This window comes from Pristis pectinata, chromosome 2 (genome assembly GCF_009764475.1).
Source record: "Pristis pectinata isolate sPriPec2 chromosome 2, sPriPec2.1.pri, whole genome shotgun sequence".
NCBI classification, from domain to species: Eukaryota; Metazoa; Chordata; class Chondrichthyes; order Rhinopristiformes; family Pristidae; genus Pristis; species Pristis pectinata.
Genome location: NC_067406.1, coordinates 3697900 through 3715350, shown reverse-complemented (window position 1 = coordinate 3715350; position 17451 = coordinate 3697900). Strand labels below are relative to the sequence as shown.

General features: G+C 47.5%; 1 protein-coding gene across 6 annotated transcripts in view; it reads right to left on the bottom strand.

Annotated features, from left to right (window-relative positions):
* The window catches only part of dysf (dysferlin, limb girdle muscular dystrophy 2B (autosomal recessive)), a 280694-nt gene that overhangs the window by 95581 nt on the left and 167662 nt on the right, over positions 1-17451 (bottom strand). For all 6 annotated transcript variants that reach the window (XM_052038414.1, XM_052038407.1, XM_052038430.1 and 3 more), the window contains 3 exons: positions 9860-10041; positions 1790-1930; positions 1283-1312 (listed from right to left, as the gene is read on the bottom strand). In XM_052038414.1, coding sequence (XP_051894374.1) covers positions 1283-1312; positions 1790-1930; positions 9860-10041 — 353 coding nt within the window. The remainder of the gene's footprint in view (positions 1-1282; positions 1313-1789; positions 1931-9859; positions 10042-17451) is intronic.

Here is a 17451-nt window from a genome sequence, read left to right as displayed (position 1 = left end):
CACGCCCTCTGGTATTGGATCGCTCAGTAATGGGAAAAAGATATTGCTTGTCCACCCTATCTATGCCCCTCATCATTTTATACACAGATATCCCCCCATCCCCTGCCTGTTCCTGTGTCTGTCTAAATGTCTCTTAAACACCTCTATCGTATCTGCCTCCACCACCTCCCCTGGCAGCCCGTTCCAGGCACCCACCACTCTCTGTCCCACACAATGCCCTTAAACTTAACCCCTCTCACCTTAAAGCTATGCCCTCTAGTATTTGACATTTCTACGCTGGAAAAGAGATTCTGACTAATCCATGCCTCTTGTATTTTATAAACCTCTATCAGGACTCCCCTCAGCCTCTGACTCTCCAGAGAAAACAACCCAAGTGAGTCCGACCTCTCCTGATAGCTCATACCCTCTAATCCTGGCAACGTCCTGGTGAAGGGCAAATGATTAGGATACAAGTTCAGGTCCGACAGGAGTATACACGAAGGAACTTTTTCCGTTGAGGGAATGTGGCAAGGAAAATATTGTGGGAACACTGAACTTTCATTCAACAGAGCTATTATAGGCTCAGTCGGGTAAAAGGCTCTGTAATCCCAGGCCGTGAGTCGGACAACATACAGTGCTTAGGCCGGCAGGATTATCGCCCTGACACGCCCATGGGTGAAATGCCAGCCTTGGTCAGTGGAGAGGTGCGGTGGTGAAGACCCACTGCCCTACCTCCTCTCACCCCTCCACAATGGGCTTCAGCACTGGAATAGGACCACAACCGGCTGCTCTGTGGAGAAAGGCAGGGGAGGGTTGGTGTGGAGTCTGTGGAGCAACTCAGCAGTTTGTCCCCATACCTGCTCTCTGTGGGGTTCAGCTTATTGTAAAACAGACGTGTGATGCAACATCATCTTTCTGAAACCAGACAACATGACAGTGAACAGACCTACTCACACCACTGGATCTCTTAAGTGTTGGGACAGTGTAGAGGGAGCTTCACTCTGTGTCTGACCCTGGGAGTGTGTGATTGGATGGTGTAGAGGGAGCTTTACTCTGTGTCTGACCCTGAGAGTGTGTGATGGGGCGGTGTAGAGGGAGCTTCACTCTGTGCCTGACCCTGGGAGTGTGTGATGGGACAGTGTAGAGGGAGCTTCCCTGTGTGCCTGACCCTGGGAGTGTGTGATAGGACAGCGTAGAGGGAGCTTCCCTGTGTGCCTGACCCTGGGAGTGTGTGATGGGACAGTGTAGAGGGAGCTTCACTGTGAGAGTTGGGTCGATGTTAGTGTCAGTTGATCTGCCTTACCTCCAGGCCAGGAATACGATGGACTGACCGCTGTATGAAGGAAGAGGATAAAGGAATAATTAGTTGAGAGAAATTCCCTCACCATCACACCAAGAGACAATCACAGACTGGCCTTTAGAAGCCCATCCGCACTCACCAACACTGGCTCCCACCCTGAGGCTCTCCTCATCATGCTTCTGAAATCCATCCATGGAGTCCCCTAGTATCTCCTCCAGACCCACAGCTCTCCGAGATCTTGGGGTTCCTCCAATTCCTTTCCCAGTTTCCCCATCACCTCAGCCCTGAGCTCCAGAATTCCCTCGCTGAACCTCTCCACCTCTCTTTTCTCCCTTAACGTGTTCCTGAAAACGTAACAACTTGGCCGAGATTTTGGTCACTGCCCTGATACCATCTGGTGCAGCCTGATGCCACCCCTTGTTCAATAATTTCTCCTTTAAATCCCGTTCCAGTGGTTTATGAGGTGAACGGGATTGCTATTGTGAGTGTTTGATTTTACGTTTCACGTACCTTCTCCCGTGGAATGAGCTCAAAAGCAGCCAGAAGTTCGCCTGCATTTCTGCCCCCTCTGAGCACTGGGTACCAGGCCAGTCTGGGGGAGGACTCCAGGGAGGGTTTGCAGATACATCGGCCCATAAATTCATCGGCACCCTGAGGAGAACACAAGGACATAAGAGGCAGAAGCAGGAATAGGTCACCAGGCTCTTGAGTCCTGATGCAGGGTTTCGCTCCGAAACGTCGATGATTCCTTTCCCTCCACAGATGATGCTCGACCCGCTGAGTTCCTCCAGCATCTCCTGCATTGCTCCAGATTCCAGCATCTGCAGTCTCTGGTGTCTCCATATATCAAACACGGTTGATTTTCTACCCCAGGACCATTTTCCAACATTATCCCCATGGAACTTGGAACAGCACATAGAACAGTACAGCACAGGATCAGGCCCTTCGGCCCACCATGTCTGTGCCATCCATGATACCAATTTAAACATCCCATCTGCCTGCACATGGTCCCTATCGCTCCATTCCCTGCATATTCATGTCTCTATCAGAAACGCCACTATTGTATCTGCCTCCACCACCACCCCCAGCAGCCCGTTCCAGGCACCCACCACTCCCTGTGTAAAAAACTTGCCCCGCACATCTCCTTTAAACTTTCCCCTCTCACCTTCTAATGTTTGACATTTCCATCCTGGGGAAAAGATTCTGACTGTTTACCCTATCTGTGCCTCTCATAATTTTATAAACCTCTATTAGGTCTCCCCTCAGCCTCTGATGCCCCAGAGAAAACACTCTAAGTTTGTCCAACCTCTCCTTATAGCTAACACTCTTTAATCCTGGTGAATCTTTTCTGTACCCTCTCCAGATCCTCCACATCCTTCCTGTAAAGGAGCGACCAGGACTGCACAAAATACTCCAAATGTGGCCAAACCAAATTTTTCTGAGCTATCTCTATCTTTTTTAAAGATATCTTTATTAGTCATATGTACATCGAAATGCACAGTGAAATGAATCTTTTGTGTCAAGTGTTCTGGGGGCAGTCCGCAAGTGTCACCATGCTTCCGGTGCCAGCATAGCGTGCCCACAACTTCCTAACCCGTACGTCTTTGGAATGTGGGAGGAAACCGGAGCACCCGGAGGAAACCCACGCAGACACGGGGAGAACATACAAACTCCTTACAGACAGTGGCCGGAATTGAACCCAAGTCGCTGGCACTGTAATAGCGTTACGCTAACCACTACACTACCGTGTCTGCCAGCTGCAACATGACTTCCTAACTATTATACTCAATGACCGGACTGATGATTGAATCTCTTAATATCCAGAAAACTATCTATTTCTCTTTGCACACAGTGACCGAGCCTCCACAGCTCTCTGGGATTGGAATTCCAAAGGTTTGTCATCCCTGGGTGAAGAAATATCTGATCACCTCAGTCCTGGTCACCTAACTATAGGAAGGATATCAGTAAGATTGAAAGAGTGCAGAGAAGATTTACTAGAACGTTTCCGGGTCTTACAGGGAAAGATTGAACAGGTTAGGATTTATTCCTTGGAGCGTAGAAGAATGAGGGGAGATTTGATAGAAGTTTACAAATATGAGGGGTATAGACAGAGCAAATGCGAGTAGGCTCTTTCCACTTAGATTAGGAGAGATAAGTATGAGAGGACATGGCTTTAGGCTGAAAGGGGAAAGGTTTAGGGGGAACATTAGGGGGAACTTCTTCACTCAGAGAGTGGTGGGAGTGTGGAACGGGCTGCCATCTGACGTGGTAAATGCAGGCTCACTCTTAAGTTTTAAGAATAAATTGGATAGATACATGGACGGGAGAGGTCTGGAGGGTTATGGACTGGGTGCAGGTCAATGGGACTAGCGGAATAAAGTTTTGGCACAGACTAGAAGGGCTGAATGGCCTGTTTTCTGTGCTGCAGTGTTCTATGGTTCTACGTAGCCTATTTGGTATGGTGCAACTCTGTCCCCTGGCCCTAGACTCCTAAGCCATGGGAAACACCCTCCCTGCGTCCAGCCTGTTGAACCTTTAAGAATTTTGCAAGCTTCAATGAGATATCCTCTCATTCTTTTAAACTCTCTGGATAGGCCCAGTCTACTCAATGTCTCCTCATGCAGCAAACCCACCATTTCTGGAACTAGTCATGAATCCTCAGCACCTCACGGAAACCAGCCTCCCCTCTATGGACTCTTCTGCACTTCTCATGGGGAAGTGCGGTGGAGGCTGAGGGATGATCTGTTGGAAGTGTATAAAATTATGAGGGGCAGAGACAGGGTGGACAAGCAATATCTTTTTCCCATTATTGAGCGATCCAATACCAGAGGGCATGCATTTAAGGTGAGAGGGGGTAGGTTCAGAACAGACGTGAGGGGTATATTTTTTACTGAGAGAGTGGTGGATGCCTGGAATGCGTTGCCTGATAGGGTGGTGGAGGCAAATTCATTGGGGGCTTTTAAGAGGGGCTTGGATGGGCTCATGAATTGGAGGAAAATAGAGGGATATGGGCATTCTGTAGGTAGGAGGGAATAGCTACATCAGCACAACATTTTGGGCCGAAGTTTTGGTCCTATGTTCTATGTTCTCGCTGCCTCAGTGAAGCAGCCAACATAATCAAAGATCCCACCCAGCCACCCCGGACATTCTCTCTTCTCCCCCCTCCCATCAGGCAGAATATATAAAAGCCTGATCGCATGTACCACCAGGCTTAAGGACAGCTTCTATCCCGCTGTTATAAGACTATTGAACGGTTCCCCAGTAAGATAAGATGGACTCTTGACCTCATATCTACCTCTTTATGGCCTTGCACCTTATTGTCCGCCTGCACTGCACTTTCTCTGTAGCTGTAACACTTTATTCAGCACTCTGTTATTGTTTTCACCTTGTACTACCTCAATGCACTGTGTAATGAATTGATCTGTATGAACTGTACGCAAGACAAGTTTTTCACTGTACCTCAGTACATGTGACAACAATAAACCAATTCCAGTTCATGGCACTGTTAGTATGGGGAGGGATTGGATAGGTTGGCTTTGTTTTCCCTCGAGCGAAGGAGGCTGAGGGCTGACCTGATAGAGGTGTATGGACTCTTGACCTCACAATCTACCCTGTTATAACCTTGCACCTTATTATCTACCTATACTGTGCTTCACTGTAGCTGTGACACTCTACTCTGCACTCTGTTATTGTTTTACACTGTACTACCTCAATGTACTGTGTAATGAATTGACCTGTACGATCGGTATGCAAGACAAGTTTTTCACTGTACCTCAGTACAAGTGACAATAATAAACCAATTCCAATACCAATATATAAAATTATAAGAGGCACGGATAGAGTGGAAGGCCAGAATCTTTTTTTCAGTGGTATCAAAAACATGTTTAAGGTGAGAGGAAGGAGTTTTGAAGGGGATCTGAGGGCTAAGTTTTTATTACACTGAGAGTGGGTGATACCTGGAACTTGCTGCCAGAGGAGGCGGTGAAATCAGATACAATCGATACGTTTAGGAGGCATTCAGACAGACACTTAAGCAAGCATGGTGGAGAGGGATACGGTCCCGACACAGGTAAATGGGATTCGTGTAAATGGGCAAAAGGGTCAGCATGGATATAGTGGGCTGAAGGGTCTTTTCTGTGCTGTACAACTTTACAACACACCTCCTATGGCAAGTATATCTTTTCTTAGGTTGGAAAACCAGAACTATACACAATATTCCAGCGCAGTCTCACCAAGGCCCTGCAAACTGTAATAAGACCTCCTTACTCTTGTATTCAAATGCTGTTGGTATAAAGACTAAGCTACTACTTTCCCTCTGAATCAGATCCTGTGCCTGCAGTTTGGCCATCAGTGATGCGTACAAACACACCCAGGTCCCTGCCAATATCGACATTTGATAGTCCCACAGCATTTCACAGACACTCTGCTATACTGCTTCTACAGATGTACAGCGGAGAGCATTCTGATTGGTGGCTTCACGGCCTGGGTTGGGAGCTCCAATGCACAGGAACGCAAGAGGCTGCAGAGAGTGGTGGGACTCAGCCAGCTCCACCACAGGCACAGCTCTCCCCACCGTCGAAGACAAGACGCGATGTCTCAGGAAGGAAACATCCATCATCGGGGACCCTCACCATCCGGGCTGTGCCTTCTTCTCGATGCTGCTATCAGGCAGGAGGTACAGGAGCCTGAAGACCCTCACCTCAAGGTTCAACAACAGCTTCTTCCCCACTGCCGTCAGGTTCTTGAATCCGCCTGAAAACCCTAATTCTACCTCGGGCTACATTTCCCTCAACTTGTACTAATGTCATTATGTTACTTTTGTGGTGAAAGTTGCATATAATTTATGTTAATTTAAATTTATGTAATTTATGTTTGCCAAGTTTGCAATGTCCTGTGCTGCTGCTACAAACAGCTAATTTTCATGGCATTTATACCCTGGGTCTGTGTGCCCATGACAATAAACTTGAAATTGGACTGCTGTGTGAACCAAAGCGGACAGCTTCACATTTTTCCCACATTGCACTCTGCGTGCCATGGACCCACCCACTCACTCAGTTTGTCTGTATTCCTTGAAGCCTTTGCACATCCAGAATAAACAAACCGCAGTCATCCCATTGCTGAACTTGTTTGGATTTCCACTCCTTCCCCTTCAGTGAGAGTGATTATGGAAAGGGACGGATAAATTGAGTCATACAGCACAGAAACAGGTCCCTCGGCCCAACTCATCCTAGAGGTTTCTGTCTTTACCTCTCATATCTGTCTTTACCTCTTGCTATCTTGGTGAAGCAGCCGGCATAATCAAAGACCCCACCCACCCAGGTCATTCTCTCTTCTCTCCTCTTCCATCGGGTAGAAGATACAGGAGCCTGAGGGCACGTACCACCAGACTTAAAGACAGCTTCTACCCCACTGTGATAAGACTATTGAACGGCTCCCTTATACAATGAGATGGACTCTGACCTCACAATCTACCTTGTTGTGACCTTGCACCTTATTGCACTGCACTTTCTCTGTAGCTGTGACACTTTACTCTGTACTGTTATTGTTTTTACCTGCACGACATCAATGCACTCTGTACTGACCCAATGTAACTGTACTGTGTAATGAATTGACCTGTACGATCGGTTTGTAAGACAAGTTTTTCACTGTACCTCGGTACAAGTGACAATAATAAATCAATACCAATACCATCCATGCCAACCAAGATGCCTACTTGAGCCAGTCCCACTTGCCGGCGTTTGGCCCATATCCCTCCACACCTTTCCTCTCCATGTACCTGTCTAAATGTCACTTAAATGTTGTAATTAAACTACCACTTTGTCTGGCAGCTCATTCCATACATGCACCACCCTCTGTGTGAAAAACTTGCACTTTTAAATTTTCTCTTCTCACCTTAAACCTGTGCCCTCTAGTTTTGGATCCGCCCCCCCGCCCCCCCCCCCCCCCCCCCCCCCCCCACCACCCTGGGGAAAAGACTTGTGACCATCCACGTTCTCATGATTTTATAAACCTCTAATAACGTCACTCCTCAGCCTCCAGGGAAAACAGTCCGAGCCTATTCAGTCTCTCAAAGAACAGTACAGCACAGGAACAGGCCCTTCGGCCCACGATGTCTGTGTCGAACACAATGCCAGGTTAAACTCAATCTCTTCTGCCTGTACATCATAAGTCATGATCAGCCCCTTGAGCCTTGTCTCTAAGAGGAGTGTGTCCTTATACCTCCAGTCCTGGCAACAGCCTTTGAATCTTTTCTGTACCCCTTCCAGCTCAATTACATCCTTCCTGTTCACCAGAACGCCGCCTGGATTAGAGGGTCTGAGCTACAAGGAGAGGTTGGACAAACTTGGTTTGTTTTCTCTGGAGAAGCGGCGGCTGAGGGGAGACCTGATAGAAGTTTACAAAATTACGAGAGGCACAAATAGGGCACGGTAGTGTAGTGGTTAGCGTAACGCTCTACAGCGCCAGCGACCCGGGTTCAATTCCGGCCGCTGTCTGTAAGGAGTTTGTACGTTCTCCCCGTATCTGCGTGAGTTTCCTCCGGGTGCTCCGGTTTCCTCCCACATTCCAAAGACGTACGGGTTTGGAAGTTGTGGACATGCTATGTTGGCACTGGAAGCGTGGCAACACTTGCGGGCTGCCCCCAGTACACTCGACGCTAAGGATGCATTTCACTGTGTGTTTCAATGTACATGTGACTAATAAACATATTTTATCTTATAGACAATTGGTATCTTTCTCCCAGGGTCAAAATATCTAATACTAGGAAGCATGCATTTAAGGTGAGAGGGGGTAAAATCAAAAGAGATGTGTGGGGCAAGTTTTTTGTTTTACACAGAGAGTGGTGGGTGCCTGGAATACGCTGCCAGGGGTGGTGGTGGAGACAGATATGATAGAGGTGCTTAAGAGGCTCTTAGGTAGATGAATGTGCTGGGAGTGGAGGAATGTGAAACTTGTGTAGGCCAAAGGGATTAGTTTAGGTTAGGTGTTTAATTACTAATTTAATTAGTTCGGCGCAACATGGTGGGCGGAAGGGCCTGTTCCTGTGCCGTACTGTTTCATGTTCTCCCTATAGCTGGGCGATCAAAATACTGTTGCAGCCTCATCTCTAACTCTTCCCCATTCCTCCTTGATATTTCACCAGTATTTTGTATAAACCAACTGCTCCTGGACCGCTGAATGAGAAAATCCTTCCGTGGAAAAGGTGATTTAGTTATTTAACCAACCACCATGCACTCCCCTCCATTCAAAACTGCGTCAGAGCAAGCAACTACCTCACTGGGCCAACTCTGGGGCTGTGTCAAGAGGAACACCTAGCACTCTGCCAACCATTCCTCTGTGGCGGGGAATTTGCAAAATGTAAAGAAATAACATGGAAATTATTTTCATTTTGAGAGATGGCTCACATTACAAGTGGTTAAAACCTTGCCAAACCCCCCCCAAAAATAAGTACGGATATTGACATTACAGAGTGTAAATTCATTGACTGTGATACTGCTTAAATATTTTTAAACAGCTGACCCAACACCTCTATTCGTATTTTGAAATATAAGAATATTATATTATTCTAAGTACATACTATATGCTCTATTACAAGAATAATTAAGAATATTGGTTCCTCTGAGCATGTTCTGTGCAGTTCAGGAAGAAGGTTGTGCATTTGTGTGGTGCCTTTCATGGTTTCCCCCCCTTTCCTGTGTAACAGACTTGAGAGAGATGAGTGGAGGTGTTGCCGGGACTCAAAGGACTGCGTTATGGAGAGAGGTTGAGCAGGTTGGGACTTTATTCAGTAGAGTGTAGGGGCGATCTTACAGAGATGTATAAAACCATGAGGGGCATAGACAGGGTGAATGCACACTGTCTTTTTCCAAGGGTTGGGCAATCAAGAACTGGAGGGCGTAGGTTTAAGATGAGAGGGGAGAGATTTAATAGGAACCTGAGGGGCAACTTTTTGACCCAGAGGGTGGTCGGTATATTGGATGAGCGGCCAGAGGAAGTGGTTGAGGCGGGTACTTTAAGATTAAGATCAGATTTCTTTATTAGTCACATGTACATCGAAACACACAGTGAAATGCATCTTTTTGCGTAGAGTGTTCTGGGGGCAGCCCGCAAGTGTCGTCACACTTCCGGCGCCAACTTCCTAACCCGTACATCTTTGGAATGTGGGAGGAAACCGGAGCACCCGGAGGAAACCCACGCAGACACGGGGAGAATGTACAAACTCCTTACAGACAGCGGCGGGAATTGAACCCGGGTCGCTGGCGCTGTAATAGCGTTACACTAACCGCTACACTACCGTAAGGTACTTGGACAGGTACATGGATAAGAAAGGTCTAGAGAGATATGGGCCAAATGCAGGCAAATGGGACTAGCTCAGATGGGAATCTTGGCCGGCATGGACTGGTTGAGCCAAAGGAAATGCAAGTAACAAGCTCAAGAGGGTGCACAACCTCCTATCCCCATGCAGCTGGTTCGAGGGGCCAAATGGCCTTCTGACCTAAATAACAGGCTCAGGGAGCTGAACTGCCTCCTCCTTTCGCTGTGGGACATTGACCGGTAGCAGACCGTGATGCTCGTACTTACGTAGGTATCATGATCGTACAGCTCGACCACAATGTCCGGTGGGCTAGTGGATATGTCGTCAGGGTTGCCGAAAATCTCGATCTCGTGGAAGATCAGTGTCTGGTCCCAGGTGGGGTTCAAGGTGCTCTTGATGGTAACCGTGGTCTGGCTCTGGTGGAGGAACGAGACGATCGCATACGGGTCTGTAACAGAGAGTGAACGGTCACTCAGGGGGCGGACCAGACAACAGCGGTGGACAGAGTGGGGCAGTCAGTCTTGGACACGAGGGGCTGAGAGATCCCAGCATTAACCAGTTTACCAGTGGGTCAGGCTGCAGGGATCCAGATCAGGGCGAGACTCCGCCGAGCTTACAGTACGGAACAGGCCATTCGGCCTCTCTCCTCGCCTTTCTGCTCACAGCAGCCTCCCAGCCAGGATTCTCTTAGAATGTTCAACAGTACAGCACAGGAACAGGCCCTTCAGCCCACCATGTCTGTGCTGACCATGATGCCAATTTAACTAATCCCATCTGCCTGCACATGGTCCCTATCCTTCCACTCCCTGCCTGTTCATGTGTCTGTCTAAATGCCTCTTAAACGTTGCTGCCACATCTGTTTCCACCACCTCCCCTGGCAGCCTGTTCCAGACACCCACCACTCCCTGTGTAAAAAAACCTGCCTCGTAAATCTCCTTTATAATCTATCTTTATTAGTCACATGTACATCGAAACACACAGTGAAGTACATCTTTTTCATAGAGTGTTCTGGGGGCAGCCCGCAAGTGTCGCCACGCTTTCGGCGCCAACATAGCATGCCCACAACTTCCTAACCCGTATGTCTTTGGAATGTGGGAGGAAACCGGAGCACCCGGAGGAAACCCACGTAGACACGGGGAGAACGTACAGACTCCTTACAGACAGTGGACAGAATTGAACCCAGGTCACTGGCACTGTTATTGGGTTATGCTAACCATTACACTACCATGCCTGCCATTCCCCCTCTCACCTTAAAGCTCTGCCCTCTAGTATTTGACATTTCCACTTGGGATAAAAATTCTGACCAGCTGCCCTATCTATGCCTGGGAAAAAGACTGTGCTTTCACCCTGTCTCTGCCTCTCACGATCTTATATACCTCTATCAGGTCACCTCTCAATCTCCTACAATTCCGGCACCAACATAGCATGCACGGCAGGCACGGTAGTGCAGCGGTTAGCATAACGCCTTACAGCATTAGCGACCCGGGTTCAATTCCGGCCACTGTCCATAAGGAGTTTGTACGTTCTCCCCGTGTCTGCGTGGGTTTCCTCCGGGTGCTCCGGTTTCCTCCCACATTCCAAAGACGTACGGGTCAGGAAGTTGTGGGCGTGCTATGTTGGCGTCGGAAGCGTGGAGACACTTGTGGGCTGCCCCCAGAACACTCTACGCAAAAGATGCATTTCACTGTGTGTTTCGATGTACATGTGACTAATAAAGAGATCTTATCTTATCCTATCTTAATTCAGGGAATAAAGTCCAAGTCAACGCAACCTCTCCTTGTAACTCAGACCCTCCAAGTCCAGGCAACGTCCTGATAAATCTTTTCTGCACTCTTTCTAGTCTAATAATATTTTTCCTATAACAAGGTGACTAAAACTGTACACAATACTCCGAGTGCGGCCTCACCAACATCTCGTACAACTGCAACATAACATCCCAACTCCTGACTGATGAAGGCCAGTGTGCCAAACACCTTCTTCACCACCCATCTACCTGTGACGCCGCTTTAGTGAACTATACACTTGCACGCCTCGGTCCCTCTGTTCCATAACACTCCCCTACCATTTAGTGTACAAGTCCTCCAAAATGCAATTTATCCGGATTGAAAGCCATTTGCCAATCCTCAGCCCACACACCCAGCTGATCAAAGTCCCCCTGTGATTTTTCATAACCTTCTACATTATCTACAACACCACCCATTTTAGCATCATCTGCAAACTTACTAACCATGCGTTGTACATTCACATCAAAATTATTTATATAAGTTACAAACAACAAAGGTCCCAGCACCGATCCCCTGTGGCACAACACTGGACACAGGCCACTAGTCCAAGAAACAACCCTCGACTATCACACTCTACTTCCTACCACTGAGAATTAAGAATCCGATCAGCTTTCTCCCCCTGGACCCCATGCGATCTAACCTTCCAGACTACCCTGACGTGAGGGACCTTGTCAAACATCTTGCTGAAGTCCATAGAGGCAATATCGCCTCCTCAAAAAACTCAATCGTTTGTAACACATAACCTCCCTGTACAAAGCCATGCTGATTATCCCAAATAAGCCCATGCTTTTCCAGATACGAATAGATCTTATCCCTAAGAATCTTCCCCAATAATTTCCCTACCACTGATGTACGGCTCACCAGCCGATAATTTCCTGGTTTGTCCCGATTGCCCTTCTTGTATGTAGGGGTTAGCATAATGCTATTACAGCGCTAAGCACCCTGGGTTCAATTCTGGCTGCTGTCTGTCTGTACCTTCTCCCCGTGACTACGTGGGTTTCCTCCGGGTGCTCCGGTTTCCTCCCGCATCCCAAAGGTGTACGGGTCAGGAAGTTGTGGCCATGCTATGTTGGCGCTGGAAGCGTGGCGACACTTGCGGGCTGCCCTCAGAACACTCTATGCATAAGGTGCATTTCACTGTGTGTTTCGATGTGCATGTGACTAATGAAGAAATCTTATCTCATCTTAAACAAAGGAACTCCAGTCCTCTGGGACTTCGCCTATGGCTAGAGAGGATACGGGAATCTCTGTCAAGTCCTGAGCAATCTCTTGCCTCTCTCAATAACCTGGGATAGGTCTCACCAGGACCTGGGGAGTCATCCACCTTAACATTCCTCAAGAGATCCACACCACGTCCTCCTTGCTATCAACATGCCCGAGAGTATCAGCATATCCCTCCCTGATCCCACTAACTCCCCATCCTTCTCCTTGGTGAAAACCGATATGAATTCTCATTTAGTATCTCACCCACTTCCTCAGACTCCGGGCATAAATGCCCTTCTTTGCTCGAGTAGTCCTTCCATCTCCCCAGTTACCATCTTGTTTTTACTGTATATACAAAATGCCTTGGGATTCTACTCACCAAAGACGTCACATGGCTTCTTTTAGCCCTCCTGTTTGAGTTCTCCTCCTTCCTTTATATTCCCCAAAAGTCCTGCCTGATTTCGTCTTCCTGAACCTTACATGTGCTGCCTTTCCCTTTTTGACTAAATTGACAACCTCTGGTCATCTAAGGTTCCCGAACCTTGACATCCTTGGCTTTTTTCCTTACAGGAATATGTTGGCCCTGTATTCTGACCAGCTGGCCTTTGAATGACTCCCACATATCAAGTGTGGACTTACCCAGTAACAGCCGCTCCCAATCTACTCTCCCCAGCTCCTACCCAAGTTCCCCCGAGGTCCAATCCTATGCTTATACATACAATCTCAAAATTTATGGAGTTATGATCACTATTCCTAAAATGCTACCAAATGTTATTCCCAAAATGTCTGCCTGGACTGCACTTTCTCCATAACTGTAACACTTTATTCTGCATTCTGTTATTGCTCCGGCTGCTGCCTGTAAGGAGTTTGTACGTTCTCCCCGTGTCTGCGCGGGTTTCCTCCTGGTGCTCTGGTTTCCTCCCACATTCCAAAGATGTATGGGTTAGGAAGTTGTGGGCATGCTATGTTGGCGCCGGAAACGTGGTGACACTTGCGGGCTGCCCCCAGAACACTCCACACAAAAGATGCATTTCACTGTGTGTTTCTATGTACACGTGACTAATAAAGATCTTATCAAATCAATTTTGCCTGAATCAAGGTGGTGAGCCCAGTGCTGTGCACAGGACTTGGGAGATCCACAGCAACGATCTCAAGAAATCAGGAATCAGTGTGGAGGGGATTGTGGCTGGGGAGGGGAGGGGAAAGGTTTGGAGGTGGGGAGGAGAGAATTCCATTTAAGAAGCAACTACCTTGGTAGGTTTGGAGACACATAAAAGGCAGGCCAGGTAAGGTCAACAGATTCCCTTTCCTGAAGAGCGTTTGGAGCTAGGTGGAGGAGAGATACTGATGGCTCTGATACTTGGACAAGATGGCAGTGCTGTTCTGCAATGGGGTACAGTGGTAATGCAGTGGTTAATTCACTGGACTTGCAATTAAATAGCCTGGATTCCATGCATACACCGGCAATGACAATCTGGAAGGTTCTGTGGACGTTTGCAAAGTAGCAGTGAAGTTACTGAGCGTGCAGACAAATTCATGGACAGGAATGCGTTCAAATCTTGCCACGGCAACTGGGGAATTTAAATACGGTCAATAATGTGGAATTTATTAAAAAAACATAATTTGTGTCAATAATAACAGAGGGGATTGTTGCAAAAGCCCATCTGGTTCCAAATGCTCCAGGGAAGGGATTCTGCCGACCTTACCTGGTCTGCCTTGTATGTGACTCAATGACAGCTTCTATCCCACTGTGATAAGACGATTGAACGGTTCCCTAATACGATGAGATGGACTCTGACCTTACGATCTACCTTGTTGTGACCTTGCACCTTATTGCACTGCACTTTCTCTGTAGCTGTGACACTTTATTCTGTACTGTTATTGTTGTTACCTGTACTACATCAATGCACTCTGTACTAACCCAATGTAACTGCACTGTGTGATGAATTGACCTGTACGAACAGTATGCAAGACAGGTTTTTCACTGTACCTCAGTACTTGACAATAATAAACCAATATCAATACCTACCAAGGTTGTTGCTTCTTAAATGTCCCAGGAAGCCACTCAGAGAGTTGCTTCACCGTCTCTGGGTCAGTATCCTGGAACTCTCTCCCTAACAGTAATGTGGATATAACCACATCTCATAGACCGCAGAGGGTCAAGGCAGCCTATACTTCTCGCTGCCTCAGTAAAGCAGCCAGCATAATCAAAGACCCCTCCCACCCCGGACATTCTCCCCCCCCCCCCCTCCCATCGGGCAGAAGATACAAAAGCCTAAAAGCACGTACCACCAGGCTCAAGGACAGCTTCTATTCCACTGTTATAAGGCTCTTGAACGGACCTCTTGTACAGTAAGATGGACTCTTGACCTCACAATCTACCTCATCATGACCTTGTACCTTATTGTCTGCCTGCACTGCACTTTCTCTGCATTCTGCTCTAACACTTTATTCTGCATTCTGTTACTGTTTTCCCTTGTACTACCTCAACGCACTGTTGTGATGAAATGATCTGTATGGATGGCATGCAGAACAAGTTTTTCATCAGTACATGTGGCAATAATAAACCAACTTACCACCACCTTCTCAAGGGCAACTAGGGACAGTCAATTAAATTCTGACTCAGCCTGCGAGACCACATCCTCTGAATATATGCATCTTTTAAAAAAATGGTGCAGTTGTGGACCGTGGAGAAGGTCGTCAAACTGGGAGATAGATCAGTCGCAGACATGGGCAGAGAAATGGCAGATGGAGTTTAATCCGGCCAAGTGTGAGGTGCTGCACTTTAGGAGGTCAAATGAAAGGGGAACATACACAGTAAATGCAGGACCCTTCAGAGCACTGTTGTACAGAAGGATCTTGAGGTCCAAGTCCCTAAGCTCCCCGAAATTGGCAACACAAGTAGATAAGGTGGTAAAGGCAGCGTAAGGCATTCTTGCCTTCATTGGTCAGGGCATTGACTATATGAATCAGGAAGTCACATTGCAGCTGCATAAAACTTTGTTTAGGCTATATTTGGAATATTGTCTGCAGTTCTGGTCGCCCCATTACAGGAAGGATGTGCAAGCTTTGGGGAGGATGCAGAGGAGGTTCACCAGGATGCTGCCTGGATTAGAGAGTATTAGCCATAAGGAGAGATTGGACAAACTTGGGTTGTTTTCTCTGGGGTGTCGGAGGCTCAGGGGAGACCTGATAGAAGTTTATAAAATTATGAGAGGCACAGATAGAGTAGACAGCCGGTATCTTTTTCCCAGGGTTGAAATGTCTAATAATAGAGGGCGTGAGAGGGAGTAATTCAAAGGAGATGTGCAGGGCAAGTTTTTATTTTTATGCAAGAGAGTGGTGGGTGCCTGGAATGTGCTGCCAGGGGTGGTGGTGGACGCAGATACATTAGAAGCGTTGAAGAGGCTCTTAGACAGGCACATGAATGTGCAGAGAATGGAGGGAGATGGACATCATGTAGGCAGAAGGGATTAGGTGTCATTGGCTTAATTAGTTTGGCACAACATCATGGGCCGAAGGGCCTGTTCCTGTGCTGTACTGTTCTATGTTCTAACTGCATTTATAAAACAGCCTTAACAAAACTATCTGTCAGAAAGTTCTTCACATTATGAGATATTGGGGCAGGGCCTGGACAGTTTGATTGGAGCATACAGTTTGAAGGGGGGAAAATGCAAACACCCCCCCCCCCGACTAAAACAGCACAAAATAAAGAGAGCATTGGCTACCAGCGGTGAGTACGTCAGTTGTCTGAGCAAAGTGCAAAAAATCATTGACTGTTTTACTTTGCTTGCAACCAAGGAAGGATTTGTGGCAAAAAGAAAATTCCTTTTCTTGATCTGAGGTCATTAATTTGGTGCTGTAAGAATTTCCAACAGGTCCCAGTTGGATTACTTTTCACAATAAACTAGAATATATACATCACTGTAAAACCTTCGCCTGCTGGGCTTTGGAAAGGGCTGTTGCAACTTGTACACTGAGCTCTCAATCATTGCCACTGGGTATGAGCTGCAATGGGAAAACAAACCTCTTTTATTTGAAGAAGCACAAATCTTTCTTTCCACAGCCTGTCCCAGTGACCTTTACAACCAGAGTCACATCAAAGCCAGGACTCTGATTTTGCGGGGAGAAGCTGGATTTCACTCAGACATCCCACCCCAACTTTCCCTGTACGACCTTCTTCCACTCTCGGAGAGGCAAGAAATTCTGCAGATGCTGGAATCTGGAACAATGCACAAAAATTGCTAGAGGAACCCAGCTGCCTGCCATGCTGAGTTCCTCCAGTGCTCTCTGTGTATTGCGAATCCTCTCTCCCTGACTTTACAACTGGTCCCAGTGTAGACGCGTTGGTCTCGATGCTGTACTCCTGAACTTTTCCCCTCTTATTCAGTCCCTCTCTTTCTCTGTGTGTGTGTGTGTGTGTGTGTGTGTGTGGCCCAAACACACATACATGGTCCCTTGTAACCAACAAACACGTGAATTCGAAGCTGAATTAGACCACTTTAATACGGTCATGTTGTATTGTGGAGGGTCGTGGCTGTCACATGACAGCATTGCCCATACCTGGTCAGAAGACACACCACTGCCAATCAAGGTTTGGCTCCACCCCACCCATCAGTGCACACCTGACCATTGGTCCCTTTAAGCACCTTTGTACGTGGCCTCGGGCCATTGGCCTTTGTAATCGATTAGCCCCTGCTGGTGCCGGGCCATTGACCTTTTTGAAGTACCTGGGCTGGACACCCCCCCCCAGCCCTCAAGCACTATAAAGAGTGCCGCATGTATAAAGAGTGCCGGTTCGTTCTCTTTGATTGCTCATCCCAGGCTGAGGAACCATGGAACAGCGCTGGAGGGATCGTTGGTGAGGTGTG